We start from the raw sequence: 19,557 nt of genomic DNA, 5'->3' as shown, positions 1-19,557 counted from the left end.
GAAACTTGTGAGAATACCATGGAAAGCGATAAAAATATTAAAAATTAAAATAAAATAAATAAACTACAAGGATATATTACACAGCACAGGGAATATAGCCAATATTTTATAATAACTATAAATGGGATATAACCTTTAAAATTTGTGAATTACTATGTTGTACACCTAAAATTTACATAATATGTCAACTATACTTCAATTAAGAAAAAAAAGATCATTCGGATAGCTGGCTACATATCACTCTAAGCAACAGCAGCTTTCCAAGCCACAGCTATAACCTGAGTGACAACACCAAGTCCTTAACCACTAGGCCACCAGGGAACTCCCTCAGAGCCTCATTAATGAGGCCTCTTTCCTGATTCAGCTCAACAAATCCCCTCCTCTCTGCCCCTGGATCTCTCCATCCTTTTCCCTAGAAATGAGAACAGGAAGCCCCCAGATCCATTTCTAATCACACTTCTGGGAGAGGTCTTGTCTCTGGCCCACTCTTCATCCATTACTCAACTATTTAACAAGCGCGAATTAATGTGTACCAGGTGCTGGGCTAAGCAGAGGGTGTGGAATAAAACACATCCCTGGTGGGAGGAGCCCAAGCTGCAGAACAGATATCTGTAAATACGGTCAGGATCCTGACTTCACAACCTAACCAACACTCGGCCAGAGCTAATGGAGGGGAGAATTCAGAGAGGCTTCCTGGAAGAGACAACGTGTCAAACAGATCTTGTAGGAGACCAGGGCTCTATCATGTGGAGAAGAAAAAGCACAGAATCACAAGCAGAAGAGAGCAAGCAGCAGGTCCCAAGTGGATCCACCAGCTCTTTCTCCAAACCTGCTCACCCTGGTGCGAGGCCCCCTACAAACCCAGCTGCTCAACTCTTTGCCCTCCTGTATCCCTTACTTTCGGTGAATCTCGGAGTCCTGCCTAGTCTCCTTCCAACTTTCTCAGACATTCCCCTTCCTTTCCATTCTCACTTCCATCACCCCAGCCCAGGACCACCACTCCTCCTTGGTTCCTGCAACAGCCTCCAAGTGGCCATCAGTTTACTTTTGCTCCATGTGAACCCACCGAGCATAGAGCATCTGGATGGAGCCTTTGTTAAAGGGGGAAAAAAAGTGAGAATCATCTCATCCTGTCATTATCCTGCTTAAATCCCATAGTAGCTCCCAGTGCCTTCAAGACTAGGACAAAACTACCTAACAGGAGTCACACAGCCCCTCTGTGGTCTGGCTTCTGTTCACCTCCCTAACCTTAGCTCTGATCTCCAGTTCCTCCAACTTATTGGGTGGCTTAAAACCCTGGTTGCCCAGGAGAACCACCCAGGAAGCTTTAAAAAATGCCAGTCCCCCTCCCAGGCATTGTGCCTCAATTACTCAGGGCGTTGGAAAGCTCCCCCGTGATGGTGTTATCAATGTGCAGCCGGGCAGAGAACGCTGCTCTAGTCTAACACATCCAACAGCTCTGCTGCACATGCCAGAGGCACTGGAGCTCTCCTGGCTTGAGGCCAGGGGCTTTTTGTCTGTTTTGTTCACTGCAGTGTTTCTGGCATATAGAACATGCCTGGAACATAGTTGGTGTTCCATGAATATTTGCAGAAAGAAAGGAATGAATATTCTCTGCCCTCTCTCTTCACCTTGTTGGATTTCACTCATTCTTTAGGATCCAGCTTAGATTTCTTGTCTTTATTTTTCTTTTTGGGGCCGCACCTGCAGCCAATGGAAGTTCCCAGGCTAGGGGTGGAATTAGAGCTGCAGCTGCCGGCCTTTGCCACAGCCATAGCAGCATCAGATCTAAGCCGTGTCTATGACCTACACCACAGTTCACGCCAATGCCAGATCCTTAACCCACTGAGCAAGGCCAGGGATTGAACCTGAGTCCTCATGGATACTAGTTGGGTTTGTTACCGCTGAGCCACAGTGGGAACTCCCAGCCTAGATTTCCTAAAAGACACTCCCTCCCCTGACTCCTCTCTTCTGGGTTAGGTGGCTCTGTGTGAACTCAGGATCCGAGATTTTGCCCACTACAGTGCATAGCACACCACCCTGGAGGCATCTGCATCCCTCAGGTAGCCTGGAAGCTGTAGGGAGCCTGTGTGTCCATCAGTATAGTACCTCTAGCACCTAGCAAACCGTCTAGCGCAGTCAGCACAGAGTTAGTAAGTGCAGCATGAATCAATGGAAGCGAATGAGCGCGGAGGTGTGGCTGGGGTAAAGGCGGTGTTGGGGATGAGGCTGGAGAGACACGCTGGGGAGAGGTCCCGAAGGGCCTGGCACCCACACCAAAGACTGAAATGGATTAGACAACAGCGAGCCAGCAGAAGTTTTAGGTAGAGTGACAGGATCAGCCTGAATGTTAGGGCAGTAAGTGGCTGAGGCCAGAGGTGGGGGTGGGGAGTTCAGGGAAGCACGGGGGTTGGACGGATGGGGTATCGAGCAACAGCCCAGGGAGGAGAAGAGGAGGGGGCTAAGGCTGAAAGAGAGGGTGGATAGGATTTGCAGACTGGGAGGATCAGTGAGGGAGAACGAGCTTCTGTGGATGACAGATTTCCCACGTGATCAGATGCGGTGTGGTGATGAGACAGGTGGGGGGTAAACGCTTGGACTTGGGAACCTGGCTGCCTTGTTTCAAATCGCAGCTCCACCGCTTACCAGCTCTTGGTCCTGAGACAATCACCTCCCCCCTCTTGAGTTCTTCACCTGTTCAAGGGGGATCACAAGTAGACCCTGTGTGACAGGGATGCTGTGAAGGCTGAATGGGGTGATGCAGGGAAGGCTCAGCCACTGCCTAGCACGGAGGAAAAGCTATAAAAGAGTTAGCAAGACTATTCATACACGGCACAGTGGATTATCTGCAAAGCATGATCTGTCTGCCAACAATTCCCTCCAACCCCTTTGGTGCCTGCACTCCACCTGCCAAGAGCTGGAGTCTGTTTTTCCTCTTGACTCTGGGCAGCCCGTGATTTGTTTTGGCCAAATGAAGTGACTCTGGACCAATTCCGGCCCAACTCACCTACTTTCGCCCTTTTGGAAGCCAGCCACCACACAAAGCTAGAGCCTGGGACTGCTGAATGCCAGACCAAGCCAGAGAGAGGCTGCGGGGAGGGACAAGGTGCACAGGTGGACAGCAGCACCAAGGGCCCAGGCAGGTGAGAGAGGCTGTCTTGGAGGCTCCAGCCCCAGCTCAGCCCACAGAATTGTGAGAAGTAGTAAATTTCTGCTGTTTCAAGTCAGTAAGTTTTGGGCTGGTTTGCTACACAGTGAGAAACTGAAGCTTAAGTAGAAAAGAATAAAGGACATCACAGGACTTCATTTTCGGCCATCTGAAATGTGAGGTATTTTTGAAGTTCCTGTTGCAGCTCAGCGGTAATGAACCCGACTAATATCCATGAAGACGCAGGTTCCATCCTTGGCCTCACTCAATGGGTTAAAGATCTGGTATTGTGAGCTGTGGTGCAGGTTGCAGATGCGGCTCGGATCCAATGCTGCTCTGGCTGTGGTGTAGACCGGCAGCTGCAGCTCTGATTCAGTCCCTGACCTGGGAACCTCCACATGCCACAGATGTGGCCCAAAAAAGCACAATAAGTACATAAATAAAGTATGAGATATGTTGGACAGTAGAAATATGGAAACATATTAATATCAAGAAAGGTGTTGAAAGTTCAAGTTTAGGGCTCAGGTCAGAAGTGGAAAGAGGAGACGGATTTGAGAATCAGTCAGCATAAGGACAGGATTGGTACTGAGGGGAAAAAAGGTAAGCTCGTCAAAGGAAATGTGAGGGGAAAAAAAATTGAGTTCCCCTGTGGCGGAGGGGGTTAAGGATGCAGCATTTTCACTTTCGCAGCTTGGGTCGATGCTGTGGTTCGGATTTGATCCCTGGCCTAGGAACTTCCATATAATCTCCCAACACACACAAAAGGAGATATGAGGAATGAGAAAGGGGTACCAGGATAAAAGTCTGGCCCCACAGACATTTAACAGGTAGGTGCAGAGAAGTCTGTGAAGGAGATAAAGAAGTGAGCAGGTACCACAGCCAAGTGGTAAAACCAGGGGCGGTACTTTGAGAAGGGGTCATGCAGTGCTTAGAGCTTCAAACAGCAAGGGATTTAAAAGTGAGAAGGGAATTAAGGGAGTTCCCTGATGGCCTATTGGTTAAGACTCAGCACTTTCACTGCTGCAGCTCAAGTTCAATTCCTAGTCTGGGAACTGAGTTCCCACATCAAACTGCTGTGTGCTGCAGCCAACAACAACCAAAAAAAAGGGAATGGAGATTCTAAAATAATTTTCAAATATAGTGGCAGAGACAGACGTTGGATAAGAGGCTAAGGAGGAAATGAAGTTATGAAGTTGAGAATCTTAACACAGCAAATGTAGATGACTTTTAAAATGTCTGTTGTTGGAGTTCCTGTTGTGGCTCAGCAGAAAGGAATCCGTCTAGCATTCATGAAGACACAGGTTCAATCCCTGGCTTTATTCAGTGGGTTAATGATCTAGCATTGCCATGAGCTGTGCTGTAGGTGGCAGGTGAAGCTTGGATCCCGAGTTGCTGTGGTTGTGGTGTAGGCTGGTGGCTACAGTCCTAATTTAACCCGTAGCCTGGGAACTTCCATATGCCGTGGGTGTGGCCCTCAAAAGACCAAATAAATAAATAAATAAATAAATAAAATGTTTGTTGTTAAAATCAAACCCATAGAAGCAGAGTAGAATGGTGGCTGCCAGGGGTGGGTGGGAGGTGGAGGTGGGATGGCAGTGGGTGAAGGTGGTCAAAAGGGACAAGCCTCCAGTTATAAGACGAGTAAGTGCTGGGGATGTAACATACAGCAGGGTGGCGAGAGTTAACCACACTGTATTGTGTAAAACTGCTAAGAGAGGAAACTCCCCCTTTTTTTTCTTTTTTTTTTTTTGTCTTTTTGCCTTTTCTAGGGCCGCTCCCTCAGCATATGGAGGATCCCAGGCTAGGGGTCAAATTGGAGCTGCAGCCTTGGGCCTACGACACAGCCACAGCAACGCCAGATTAGAGCAGCATCTGCAACCTACACCACAGCTCATGGCAACACCGGATCCTTAACCCACTGAGCAAGGCCAGGGATTGAACCCGCAACCTCATGGTTCCTAGTCAGATTTGTTAACCACTGCGCCATAACGGGAACTCCTAAGGGAGGAAATCTTAAAAGTCCTCACCACACACAGAAAAAGGTAACAATATGAAACAATGGGTGTGTTAACTACTTGGAGATCATTTCACAATATACACACAAGTCAAATCATCATGATCATGAGATGTCATGTCACTTATATCTCAACAAATTTAGGGGAAAAAAGTAAACCTAATAATTCCCCCTAAGAAATTTTTTTTAAAATAGAATAAAAAAGTCTATTTAAAAAAAAGGAGTTTAAATTTTGATGGAGTCTAATTTACCAATTTTTAAATTTTATGATGATTGTTTTTTGTGTTAAGGAAATGTCACGGAGTTCCTGTCGTGGCTCAGCAGTAACAAACTGGACTATAGGATCCCTGAGGATGCGGGTTTGATCCTGGGCCTCGATCAGTGGGCTAAGGATCTAGCATTGCTGTGAGCTGTGGTGTAGGCCAAAGACGTGGCTCAGAACCCACGTTGCTGTGGCTGTGGTGTAGGCTGGCAGCTGCAGCTCCAATTTGACCCCTAGCCTGGAAACTTCCATATGCCATAAGCGTGGCCCTAAAAAAAGACCAAGAAGAAAGTCTACTGACAAGAAAGAAAGAAAGCCTACTGACAAGAAAGAAAGAGCATTCACTTGGGTGGATGGCAGGACAAAAGGAAAATTGTTTTAAGTTGAGCGAACCTGCTTACTCAGAGGAGATTCCAAAGAAGAGACATTAAAGAGCCAAAAGAGAAGGATGGGGTGGCTTTAGGTGCCGGGAAACGGGAGGGACACAGTTCAGGTGGAGAGCCTGGCCTTGAGGGAGAGGGCAGAGGGCAAGCGACACACAGGAGGGCTTCACAGCGAAGATCTAAGTGAGACGGAAGTGAGGTGGGGTCCACAACCGGTGGTCTTTTTTTTTCCCCAAGAAGAGCAGATAAAGTCATCTGCTGACAGGCAGGGCCCGGCTTGGAAGAGTGATGTGAGTTTCTGAAGATTTATTTTGTAGGGAATGCATGAGAGGCTGCAGGAATCAAGCCTCCAGACTCTTCCAGAGAAGCCACCCTATGGGGATTCCTGTCTTTGGAGGGTCAGGCTCTCCCCACCAGCTTCTCTCCTCTGGCCCGCTCCAAACTCCATCTCCTTTGCCTGAGTTAGTCTCCAGCCTAGACTGCCCTCCACCAGCCCCATTTCTCTGGGCAACAAGCTTTCCCTCCTTCCAGGGGGCCTTCAAAACCTCCCCCCACTTTCAGACACTCCACCCCTTTCTTCCCACGTCCAGCAGAGAACCCTGCTCCATCAGACTCCTCCGCAACTACCAAATTTACCTAAAGCTGCACCTTCTCCTGAGACACAATTTACTTATTTACTTATTTATTTTGTCTTTTTGTCGTTTCTTGGGCCGCTCCCGCGGCACATGGAGATTCCCAGGCTAGGGGTCTAATCGGAGCCAAAGCCACCGGCTTCCGCCAGAACCACAGCAACGAGGGATCTGAGCCGAGTCTGTGACCTACACCACAGCTCACAGCAATGCTGGATCCTTAACCCGCTGAGCAAGGCCAGGGATCGAACCCGCAACCTCATGGTTCCTAGTTGGATTCATTAACCGCTGAGCCACGACGGGAACTCTCTGAGACACAATTTAAAAAAAAAATTTTTTTTATACTTTTTTTTTTTTTTTGTAATGGCTGTGCCTGTAGGATGTGGAAGGCCCCAGGCCAGGGATGGAACCTGCACCACAGCAGAGCCGTGATGGAAGCCACTGCAGTGACAATGTCGGATCCTTTACCCCCCATCGCACCACAAAAAAACTCTTTGACCAGTATTTTTAAATGCAATAAAAAGAAAATAGCAACTGTTGTACACTGATTGCAAAAGTAATTACTGTTTTTTAAAGCTTCTGCTTTACTTTTTTTTTTCTTGCTTTTTTTTTAGGGCTGCACTCTTGGCATATGGAAGCTTCCAGGCTAGGGGTTGAATCAGAGCTACAGCTGCTAGCCTACACCACAGCCACATCAACGCAGGATCTGAGCTGTGTCTGCAACCTATGCCACAGCTCATGGCAACACCGAATCCTTAACTCACTGAGTGAGGCCAGGGATTGAACCCACAACCTCAAGGTTACTAGTTGGATGTACTTCAGCTGTGCCACGACCGGAACTCCCTGTTTCACTTATGATGCATCTGTTCCTATGAGTTGAGGTGAAAAATTTGTGTTTACTAGAAAACTTTCAAAACTCTCTTGTGGTGCAGGAGGTTAAAGATCTGGCACTGTCACTTGCAGCAGCTTGGGACACTGCTGTGGTGTGGGTTCAAACTGGCCCAGGACATTCTATATGCCACTTAGTGCAGCACCCCCTCCACCCCGCCAGAAAAAAAGAAAGAAAACTTTCATAATAAAAACCTAAAACAACAACACAGCCAAAGAGAAAGCTGTCCTTCCCTCCATCCATGGCTAATCCCTACACCTGTGTTTTGGGTTCCGTTACCTGCATTTCAGTAAAAAGCAAAAACACCTCACTGGCCTCCTTGCACCTCCCACTTATTCCCACTTTCCCCATCATAGTCAAACTACTCCACAGAGTTATCTGGGTTTGGTACCAGCTCCGTGCCCTGCTCCCACCCCTTCCACTCACAGCACTCCTGGGACACTGCTCTTCAGAAGGTCACCAGTGACCCCACACATCCAAAAGATGTTCAGGGCTCACTCACTCACTTCTGCATTTCCCGCTCCACCTTTCAGCCAGAGCTCCACCCTCCTGCCCCCTCCAAGCCTTCTCTGGGTCAAACCTACCCCTAGGGGCACTCATGCTCCTCTGCCCTACCTAACAGTTGTCAATTGCTGCTGTTACAAGTTTACATGTTTGTGTAATTACTGGCCCAGATCAGGCCTCCTCTAGGAGGAAAGGGACTCTCTGCCCATCTTAATGCACCTTGGCAGCAAGACAGCCCCCTGGCTCAGTGCTAGACACAGCACTTAATAAACTGCCCTTAGATAAATGATCGGCACCAACCCTGTGCTAGGCATTAGGTGTGTAATGATGAAGAAAGTCCCAATGTCTGAAGAGGGCGGAAGGGGAGGAGAAAGCCAGGGGCATAGATGGGAGGAAGGGGCTGCTCCCTCTGCTTCTCAGACCAACCTGGAGCCTTTTCAGGAATAGCAAAATGCCTTCCCAACTGACAGCATTCTTTTTTTTTTTTTTTCTTTTCTAGGGCTGCACCTGTGGCATATGGAGGTTCCCAGGCCAGGGAACAGATTAGAGCTGTAGCCACCGGCCTACGCCAGAGCCAGAGCAACGCCAGATCCGAGCTGTGTCTGCGACCTACACCACAGCTCAAGGGAACGCCAGATCCTCAACCCACTGAGCAAGGCCAGGGATGGAACCCACAACCTACCTCATGGTTCCTAGTCAGGTTCCTTAACCACTGCGCCACGACGGGAACTCCTTTTTTTTTTTTTTTTGTCTTTTTAGGGCCACACCCATGGCATCTGGAGGTTCCCAGGCTAGGGGTCAAATGAGAGCTACAGCTGCTGGCCTACACCACAGCCACAGCAACATCAGACCCGAGCCACATCTGTGACCAACACCACAGCTCACGGCAATGCTGGATCCTTAACCCACTGAGCAAGGCCAGGGATTGAACCTGCATCCTCATGGATACTAGTCAGATTCATTTCTGCTGCGCCACAACAGGAACTCCCCAGCTGACATCTTTCACTGTCTTTATGTCAGAAAAGTCACTGACCCAGGCAGGAAAATTTCATATTTCATAGTTGACATGCAGCAGTTTTAATGAATCCTTTTTATCCACTACATGTTCAAGACTTGCTGAAAGATGAAGTGACACCTCCTTTCGGCACTGAGCTACTAGAAGAGAGGGCCTGGATCTGTTTCATTTGCCCAGGTGTGGCTGCCATATCCCACCTGCATAGGGTCCCTGAAACACCCCAGGAACACAAAAGGTCCCATTCTTTGCCATCTATCCACACCCAAAGACTGTTTTATTGTGCTTATAGGCTTTCACTACCTGGTTATTGATTTCCTGTGGTATGTCACTACAGAAACATTTGCTTTATGAATTTAAAAGAATGAATAACTAGGACAAGAATTTAAAATTACATAGAATGGCATGTCGCAACAGAAGAAAGGGTGGGGGAAAAAACTGTAACTGCAAGGTATACATCTAAGGATAACCTGACCCCCTTGCTGTACAGTGGGAAAAAAAAAAAAAAAATTACATAGAATGGAGATGCAGCTAGCAAAATCCAGACCGTGGGAAATTCTATGAAACAAAGTGTTTTCAACAAAACAATAGAGAGGGGAAGGATTTAAAGGCGGTTAATCATGATTTAAGAGACATGTTAACCAGGCACATTGTATAGACCTCATCTGGATCCTTATTCAAATAAATTAACTTAAGAAAAGGAAATTAGAGAATAAGCAGAGAAAAATGACGATAGACTGGAATGCTGATGATATTGAGGAAACAATCACCACTTTTTTAGAGTGCGGTGATAGTACTGTTGGTTATTTCAGAAAGACAGTCCTAATCTTTTAGAGATACATACTGAGATATTTACAAATTGTGAAATACGAAATAAAATAAGGTTTGGGATTTGCTAATCTGAGTGAGGTGGGGTGGGGAAGTGGCCAGAGTTTTGAACGAAACAAGACTGTCAGCTGGTAATTGTTGCAGTTGCATTATGGGTACACATAAACCTCTTCTCTCCACTTTGAAATTTTCAAAAAGTTAAAAAAGTAAATCTAACCAATAGAACGATTAAAGTGTCTACGTTTTTGCTAAAAAATTTTTAAAGTCTGTAACACCTTCGAATTCTTTCACTTTGCAAGATGTGTATAAGAGAGTAGTATTCTGATTCACAAGTCCTGAAAAGTATCTTTGAAAGCAGGACTCAGAACTCATTGGTTGCTTGCCTTCTACCACGTTTCTGCTGTAATGTACCCCCCTCTTTCCTTCCATCAGAACAGGCACTTACCTCTGAGAAGCTGGAATCCAGTTCAAAGATGCACACTGAATCAACTGCCCTCAAATGTCAGAACAGGCAAGTAGTCTGGCAATGCCTACTGCTTTGGGCACATTAAGCCCATGTCTTGACCACCTACCTTGGCTTGCAGTTGTGCCAGGGTCTGTCAAGAACTGTCAAGCCAATGCTTTATGATGACCATACAACTGATCGCTGTCCATTCCCAGTCTTTGAAAGAGCCTCCCACACACTGTGTCAGTAGGGTGACCTGTACATTCTTGTCCTTTTCTGCCATTTTCTCAGAAAAGTTTGAACTAGCCAACTCAAAATATTCAGAAACTTCCAAAGTCAACTGGACTCTATGCCAAAACCTCTTGATGAGCAAAAATGAAGTTCTCAAAAGGGTTAAATGAATGACCTTCCGTCCCACTTCTGATACAGACAACACAAGCCCCTATCCTAGAGTCACTATAGTTAATACAAAAATGTTGCCTCACCCCACCTGCAACTCCCAAATCCAATAAACCTTGTTTGGCTACAGACCTTCATCATTTGAGTGGGAAAGATTCAATAGGTGAAAAACTTAAAAGAGGCAGGTCAGGTCTTTTTCCCTAGCAAAAATAAATCTTTTAAGGCTCCCTTGGTTAACCCAACCTTCATAAAATAAAGCAGCTACTGCATTCCCGGTACGACTCACATAAGATCACCAGTTATATTTCATTCACCAGACCTCACAAAACCCCCAGAGCCTCCATCTCTCTTGCCCATGAAACAAAGCGAATGAAAACTTAGATATACCACAAGCGTACACAGGGTTTTTTTCAGCACCCCCGTTTCCATCGGGTACACGTTCACACACATACAAACATACAATAACCCCCACCCCCCGAGTGGAATATGCCAAACAGTGTGACCTGTGCTGATTTTCAGCGGAGAAACATGGGAATTTATGTTTGTTTTTGGTTTGGGCTTAAAATGGAAAGGAAAGGAGGAGAAAGCGGCGTGAACAATCGGAAACGACTCTCCATTCTCTCGCTTCCTCCCATCTCCCTCTGCATCAAAATGCAGGTATTATCAGTGAAATTTCAAGTGACAATTTCTTGGGCAGTTAAATACCCCGACTGATGCTGGGAACGGAGGTGGAGGTTAAGAGTGAAACCAAAGACGGTAAGGGCGGGCCGGGTCGGAGGCCCCCGAGCTCCGCCGGGCTGCACCTAGCACGCGAGGTCGCCGAGCGCCGGTGCCGGCCGCGCCCCAGCTCTCGCCCGGCCCGCTGCCCTGGGTTTTGCCAGTGACTACGCCGTCTGGGCTGCCCACTCACACCTCTGGCTGGTCCCGACTTTAGGCTAGGCTCATCCACTTCCGGTGACAAATCCCTCCCACCACCTCTAGAAATAATGTAACATTTCCCCCATCGCCTTCCTAAAGACCGACGGCCCCACAGAGAGCCTGAGCCCGAGCTGAGGTCTCACCCGGGCGCGGCCAGCGGCGCCCAGCTGCCGAGGTTGTGACGGCGAAAGGGGGGAGGGCGTGGGAGGAAGAGGAAGGGGGTGTGGAATCTTACCCTCCCCCCACCCCTCCGACTGCAGTAATTGGCCAAAAAATAGAAATCCTTTTTGAGACTCCCCCAGGGCCCCCTGAACCCGGTTGCAGTGAGGAGCCCAGTATGTCGCATACCGGAGCCCCTCGCCTTCTCCCGCCCCTGTAACTGCCTGCGGGGATCCAGGAGCCCCAGGCCACGCCGAACTGCAGCGGCGGGGGGGAGGGGGAGGGCGGGTAGGATGAGGGTTTGGGGGCGGCAGGAATGGGTTGGGGGAAGGGGTGGTGGAAGGGAAAAGAAAAAAACTGAGGCATGCGAGCGGCTCCCTAGACAGCTGTTCCAGCTGCCGCTTCCTCCGGCGCGGGCCGGGCGGTGTAATATCCCCCCCTCCATCTTTCTCACCACTACCTGTCCCCCCCCACCACCGCACGCACACATTCCCCCCACCAGTAGCGGTTCTCCGGCCTGTAAGGGGGTAGTAGGGAGGAGCTGGGGGGGAGGGGGAGGCCTGCGAGTTTCTAACCTTGTTCTTATAAACAAACCCACATGTGCAGCTGCCGCTGCTGCAACTCACCCCACAATCCCGGATATAAGGCCTGCCCCTTTAAGAGGAAAAAAGCTTCCCCCGCCTGCCTCCCACCCCACCCATCCACAAGGACCTTTGTCTCCCCACCCCCCCGCCAGTCGGCCCCGCCCCACGGCCCCGCCCCTCCAACGCCAAGAAGCCAATGGGCAAAGAAAATAAGGCCGGGGTCTGACGTCAGCATGTCCGACCAATCACAAGGCGCGTTGGTGGGAGGCTTCGCGAAGGGCGCGCCCGGAGAAGGAAGGCAGGAGAAAGGAAGCTTGAAGTCAAGATGGAGGATAGTAGTTTCTCTGCGGCTGCTGCTGCTGTGCGGAACGGGGACTTGGGGTCCCAGTGGGACCGGAGCTTGGTGCCCGAGCGGCTTCAGAGGCGAGAACAAGAGCGGCAACTGGAGGTGGAAAGGCGGAAGCAAAAGCGGCAGAACGAGGAGGTGGAGGAGGAAAAGAGCGACTTTTTCGCCGCCGCCTTCGCTCGGGAGCGATCGGCCGTGGAAGAGCTTCTGGAAGGCGGGGAGTCCGTCGAGAAGCTGGAGGAGGCGGCCGCTCGGCTACAGGGGCTGCAGAAACTTATCAACGATTCGGTTTTGTTCCTGGCCGCCTACGATCTGCGGCAGGGACAAGAGGTGCTGGCGCGGCTGCAGGCGGCCCTGGCCAAGCGGCGTCAGGAGCTGCAGCCTAAGAAGCGTTTCGCTTTCAAGACTCGCAGGAAGGATGTCGCTTCAGCCACCAAAGTAGACTCGGCTCCCGGCGCCCCGGCTGCTGACGCCATCCTGGCCTCCTCTCCGCCCTTGAAGGAGGAGGGAGGCTTCGACTCCAGCTGGGTCTGCGGCTTCTCCAACCTGCAGTCCGAAGTCTTGGAGAAGAGAGCCGACGAGCTGCACCAGCGCGACGTCCTTTTGACCCAACTGAGTAATTGCACGATCAAATTGTATGGCAATCCCAATACTCTGCGGCTAACCAAGGCCCGAGGCTGCACGCTGCTCTGCGGTCCCGTGTCCACCTCTGTGTTCCTGGAGGACTGCAGTGACTGCGTGCTGGCTGTGGCCTGCCAGCAGCTCCGCGTACACACCACAAAAGACACCCGCGTCTTCCTGCTGGTGACCAGCAGGGCCATCGTGGAGGACTGCACGGGGATCCAGTTCGCCCCCTACACCTGGAGCTACCCGGGGATCGACAAGGACTTTGAGGGCTCTGGTTTAGATAGGAGCAAAAATAACTGGAACGACGTTGACGATTTCAACTGGCTGGCCCGGGATGTGGCCTCCCCAAACTGGAGCATTCTTCCGGAAGAAGAGCGAAGGATCCAGTGGGACTAAAGCAGTTGTCACGCTTTTCTTCACTCCTACTCCTTCCCATGTGGGACTGATTCCGGCTAATGGGACTGCAAAGTGTATCTATTGTTTTCACGCCGTATATGTTTTCATTATTTTAAGACGAGATTGTGATAAGCTGCTACATTTGATCTACATTAAATTTGTGACAGGTCTGGCACTTTAAAGAATTTTTCCTATTTTGGTAATGTCTAGGAGCTTTTCTTTGATAAGTGTGAAGCCATAAGAGCAAAAGGGTGTAGTTGTGTGTTGGTTTTTACACGATTTGTGCTGTTTAAAACTTACTGCACGATGGAATTCCCGTTGTGGCGCAGTGGAAACGAATTCAACTAGGGACCATGAAGTTGCCGGTTGAATCCCTGACCTCACTCAGTGGGTTAAGGATCCGGCGTTGCTGTGAGCAGTGGTGTAGGTCGCAGACTCGGCTTGGATCCTGTGTTGCTTGACTGTGGCATAGGCCGACAGCTGTAACTCTGATTTGACCCCTAGCCTGGGAACCTCCATTTGCACAGTGTGCGGCCCTAAAAAAAGGCAAAAAACAAAACAAAACCTTACTGCACAATAAAGTAGGCTTTCATGGGGGGAAAAAAATGTAATTGTAATGTATACATGTAAGGATAACCTGACCCCCTTGCTGTACAGTGGGAAAATAAAAAAAATAAAGTAGGCTTTCAGTAATACTCGTTTAATAAAAAGAATTCAGGAGGGCTCTATTGGGAGCCAGTTAATGTGGCAGTAAGGTATCAAACCTGTTAAAACTGACATTAACCAAGAGCTTCTTTGAATTGCGGGTTTGATCCCTATAGATATTTTTCAGTGGGGCGCTGAAAGGACTCCTCTTTGGTCTTCAGCTGCATGTTAGCTTGAGTTTCTGGCATCCTGCTAGTCATCCAAAGTTCTGGCACGGACCCCAAGTTCCTCATCAGTCTTAACCAACTGTAATGCCAAAATAGTTTACCAATTTTTTTGTGCACTTAAAATGCCATAGATACCACTGTAAGCACCTTACTCATAAAAACTTATTAAGTCCTCAAAATCTTATGAGGTAGGTTCTGTTAACACCATTTTTCTTTTCTTTTCTTTTCTTTCTTTCTTTTTTTTTTTTTTTTTTTGTCTTTTTGCCATTTCTTGGGCCACTCCCTGGGCATATGGAGGTTCCCAGGCTAGGGGTCTAATCGGAGCTGTAGCCACCGCCCTACGCCAGAGCCACAGCAACGCGGGATCCGAGCCGCGTCTGCAACCTACACCACTGCTCAAAGCAACGCCGGATCCTTAACCCATTGAGCAAGGCCAGGGATCTAACCCGAAACCTCATGGTTCCTAGTCGGATTCATTAATCACTGCGCCACAACGGGAACTCCGACACCATTTTTCAAGTGAAGAAAACAAATAAGTTGCCCAAAGTTCACACAGCCCTAATGGTGGACTGGGATTTGAAACCAGGTGTCCTGGCTTCAGAGCCCACCTTCTTAACCACTACAAGATACTGATTTGGAATAGTGTTGATTTGGAAAGAAAGCTTCCAAAATTAAAGAGGGCAAATTTGCTTTCCTTAAATTCTCAGGCGTAATAGTGCTACGTATCTATCTACTCATACAAAAAGGATTGGGGCAAGCATCTGGCCAAGTCTTAATTTTTCGACTCATTTTGCTATAATCCTCTACTGTTAAATAATTTGGCTTTCTGATCTCTTCACTACCACCCATTATTCTTAAATGGAAGGTTGTAAGATTTTCAAAAAGCTTTTAGGGGTCTCATGGCTTTGTAACTGCAGATGGACTTTTTATTTAATAATTACCACAAGTATTAAGGTGCTTATACCTCAGGTATTTATATTTTTAGTATTTATATATTTTACTTAGTTCCAAAAAAGGATTTAAAGTCATATCTAGGACATGTGAAATGTAACAAGATAACAAAAGCAAATGACAAGGAGGAAGGAGGGTAGAGTTACAAATTGGAAGAAGTGAGGCCAATAAAAACAGCCTACCAAACTCTGTTCCTTAGCTGGAGGTGAATCCAGATCCCCACCCCCCTCAATTATTAGCTAACTCCAAAAGGGATCCTAATCAGTTTCACAATTTGCAACATCCACAAAGAAGAGGGGGGAAAAACATCCCTGAGGAGAATTAATCCTATGATAAAAAGAGATAACATACTAGAAACTTTGACCCCAACCTAGAGCTATGCCCTAGAGACTGATAGTTTAACACAAGTGCACTTAAGAATATACCATGCAGGTTGTGATTCAAGAACCCAACATAGTGTCCATGAGGATGCTGGTTCGGTCCCTGGCCGTGCTCAGTGGGTTAAGGATCTGGTGCTGCTGCCAGCTTCGGCATAGGTTGCAGATGCAGCTCGGATCCAGTATTGCTGTGGTTGTAGCGTAGCCCAGCAGCTGCAGCTCCCATTCCACCCATTAGCCTGGGAACTTCATAAGCCGCAGGTGCAGCTGTAAAAAGAGAAAAAAGAATAAAGTATGCTGTGGCACTCATGGGCCTGCAATTCATATTTGTAGACCAATCATTTTTATAGGAAAGTTAACTTTCCTAATTACATCTAAAAAATAAAAATCCCTTGAACTCTTGCAAACCTGCAGTTTGTAATAGACAATAAAATCACAAAATTACGGCATTATGAAGCATAGTTAGTGTTTGCTAATCTCGGCTGAGTTTTCTTTGCTGTTCAGCAAGCCTGTCCTGAATTATGCCAGATTCCGTAGAACTTTTTCTGCTAAAGTTCAGTTTTGTACCTATAACTCTGCTGACTTGACCTGACTAGCTATAGGCCACCCAACTAGCACTCAGTAACATCTCTCGTATTTGAAAACATGTCCGTCTTTGCTGGTCTTTCCTTAGTAGGGGTATGTGTCCTCCTCTTGCCCAGATCTTTCTCTTCCACTTGTGCCTACACCCCCTACCTCCTATGGCTCTCTCTTTCCACTGGCCTTTTAAGACACCAGATCCTGAGATCCTCCACCTTTCATATCACTGAAGGATGTTCCAGCTCCTTCCCTGTGCTGTTAGCCTTGTCCATATACGCCTACATCTACCCCCTCTTTAAGTCTTTGTAATTTTTTTTTCTTTTTTTTGTCTTTCTGTTTTTTATAGGGCTGCACCCGAGGCATATGGAGGTTCCCAGACTAGGGGTCCAATCGGATCTGCAGCCACCGGCCTACACCACAGCCACAGCAACGCGGGATCCGAGCCTCGTCTGCAACCTACACCACAGCTCAAGGCAACGCCTGATCCTTAACCCACTGAGCAAGGCCAGGGATCAAACCCACATCCTTATGGGTGTTAGTCGGGTTTGTTAATGGCTGAGCCATAACAGGAGCTCCTAACCTGTTTTGTGTTGAGGGGCTTCTTTCCCTTCATTGGAATTCTGGTGATATACAGCCCTTAGATATGAGTGGTGTCCAGAGTTTTGCCTTTAGAGTCTTTGGATTCATTCTCTCAGAGCCTCAACTCTCTATGTGCACAGTCTTGTGTCTGTACCACTAGCCTTCACCCTTACTGGGCTCACCTGCCTTTCAAATTCTACATATTCTTAAAATCTCCATTTTCACTTCTTTCCCTCCCAAGTTCCATCATTCTTTTCCAGGCACCCCTATGCTGACGAGGGCAAAGCTGGTAAGGTCCATGAGTTAAGTCAAATGGGAGTACGTCGCTAGGGATTGGGGGACCAGATGACTTGGCAGACACAGTCAGGCATTTAAAAAACACTGTGCGAGACAAGCAAAAATTTTTTAGTAGTCTGCCTCTGGTCCCTGAGCTGGCCAATCTGTAACTTAAATAAGCGCTGCCCAAAGTGGTGAGTGGTACCCAAGCCATGTCAGTTCCTCCCCAGAAGGTCTTGCCTATTCATCTTGTCTGTCCTCTCAAGTCTTTCTGCTCTTTCAGAAAATAGGCCCTGTTATGTTTTCCCTAAACTTAAGCTGGGATGGTTTTTTTGTTTTGTTTTTTGGTTTTGTTTGTTTAACAACAACAAACAAATCTACATTAAAGTCATACCCCTGAATTAAAAGCATTGGCTGAAGTCATTTTAGTAAGTTGTTTTTTTTTTTTTTTTGGTCTGTTTTTTTCTGTTTAGGAGGTTCCCAGTCCAGGGGTTGAATCAGAACTGTAGCCACAGCCACACCACAGCCACAGCAACACCTGATCTGAACCATATCTTCGACCTACAGCACAGCTCATGGCAACACTGGATCCTCAATCCACTGAGTGAGGCCGGGGATCCAACATGCATCCTCATGGATGCTAGTCAGGCTCATTTTCCTTTGAACCAAGACGGGAACTCCCATTTTACTAAGTTTTTATTAAGCAGATCTAATAATGGTCATTACAACGAGGGCATATTATACCAATACGTGTAATGACTATATATTTTCATCAAAATCAACTCTGGAAAAGCAATAAAATTGCACATTAGTCAAGCAGAGTTTATTAAACTTAATTTATGATCAGTTATGTTAAATGGAATTTAGCATAGTATTATATGAGTATTATATAATTATAAAAGTGCCACTCCAGAATCTTAATCCATAAGAATAGGAGAAATGATCAATTATAAGTTCTAATGCTGAAGTTTTGACTGCAATTCAAGAGCCATTTTTGAACAACAATAAAAAAATAGTTTTAATTGTGTGGGGGTTTTTTTGGCTGAGCCCACGGCATGTGGAAGTTCCTCCGGGATTGAACTTGTGCCACAGCAGTGGCAATGCTGAATCCTTAGGCCACCAGGGAACTCCGTAACTCTGTTAATCAGGCAGAGATGAATAAATATAGCAAGACATAAAGTTTCAACTTTCTAAGGCTAATGTCACATGGTAACATGTTTTGTAAACAGCAATTACTGTAGTGCCACAGAAATTGGACAACTAAATTGGACAACTAATTCAAAAGTTTCACCACCACCTCAAAAAATTAATTGCACTATTTGTTTTCTTCTCTTATAAAGAAAAAAAGTTGGCCATTACAATTAAGATGAAAGGGGGATTTCCTGTTGTGGCTCAGTGGGTTACAAATCCAACTAGTATCCATGAGGTTTCGGGTTCAATCCCTGGCCTCGCTTAGTGGGTTAAGGATCTGGTGTTGCCATGGCCTGTGGTATAGGCTGCAGATCCTGTGTTGCTGTGGCTGTGGCGTAGGACTCAGCTACAGCTCCCATTTGACTCCTAGCCTGGGAACTTCCACATGCCATGGGTGCAGCCCTAAGAAGAAGAAAAAAAAAAGATGAAGGTCAATTATTTATCAGCTTTAAGTTTCAAGAAGGGCAGGGAAAATATGACACAAAAACCACATTTAATTCAGCTGAACAAATATTTGAGCTTCTACTACATATATGCACCTGTTCAGTGCTGGGTGCTCAGAGCACAGTGGTGAATAAGGCAGGCATGTGCTTTTCCTTGATGGAAGTTACCGTCTAGTAGATCAGATGAGTGAAAAAACAATCCTTGGAGTTTCCGTCGTGAAGCAGCAAGCAGCGGAAACAAATCCAACTAGAAACCATGAGGTTGCGGGTTGGACCCCTGGCCTCGCTCAGTGGGTTAAGGATCCAGCATTGGTGTGAGCTGTGGTGTAGGTAGCAGATGCAGCTCAGATCTGGCGTTGCCATGGCTCTGGCGTAGGCTGGCGGCTATAGCTCTGATTAGACCCCTAGTCTGGGAACCTCCAAATGCCACAGTTGCGGCCCTAGAAAACGACAAAAGACAAAAAGAAAAAGAAAAAAACAATCCTGAGAGAGATCCTGAGGGTTCCAATAGGGCAGTGCCCTATTGGAACTTCTCCTGGTTAGAAAATGTAAGGCTTTTATATTAATCACCAATCCAGGGCTTGAATTCCCTAAATGACAACCCTGCCCACTACCTGCCTAGACCAGCAGCAGTTACAGATGGAAGTAGTTACTATTCAAAGGCCTGCCTTCCAATTTTTCAGATGCTGTACTTTCTCTGAACTTTAAGAACTGAAAAGATCAAGCAAACAATTCAAAGCCATTTA

At 47.3% G+C, this 19,557-nt stretch overlaps 2 protein-coding genes across 3 annotated transcripts in view; one reads left to right on the top strand and one right to left on the bottom strand.

Moving 5' to 3' along the window:
• Window positions 1-12,243, bottom strand: part of BICRAL (BICRA like chromatin remodeling complex associated protein) — a 109,297-nt gene extending 97,054 nt beyond the window's left edge. For both annotated transcript variants that reach the window (XM_084968162.1, XM_003356632.6), the window contains exon 1: window positions 12,217-12,243. The gene's annotated coding sequence lies outside the window, so the exon portion shown is untranslated. The remainder of the gene's footprint in view (window positions 1-12,216) is intronic.
• A 239-nt stretch (window positions 12,244-12,482) lies between these two features.
• Window positions 12,483-13,713, top strand: TBCC (tubulin folding cofactor C). Its single transcript, NM_001258407.1, is given in 1 exon segment — window positions 12,483-13,713. A coding segment is annotated over 1 exon segment (1,044 nt). The 5' UTR covers window positions 12,483-12,499; the 3' UTR covers window positions 13,544-13,713.
• Window positions 13,714-19,557: the final 5,844 nt, after the last annotated feature.

This window comes from Sus scrofa, chromosome 7 (assembly GCF_054392235.1).
Source record: "Sus scrofa isolate SSC_HxYL_T2T_F1_AM1 chromosome 7, Sscrofa_HxYL_maternal_Yorkshire_Landrace_v2.0, whole genome shotgun sequence".
NCBI lineage: Eukaryota > Metazoa > Chordata > Mammalia > Artiodactyla > Suidae > Sus > Sus scrofa.
This window is presented reverse-complemented; position numbering and strand designations above follow the sequence as displayed.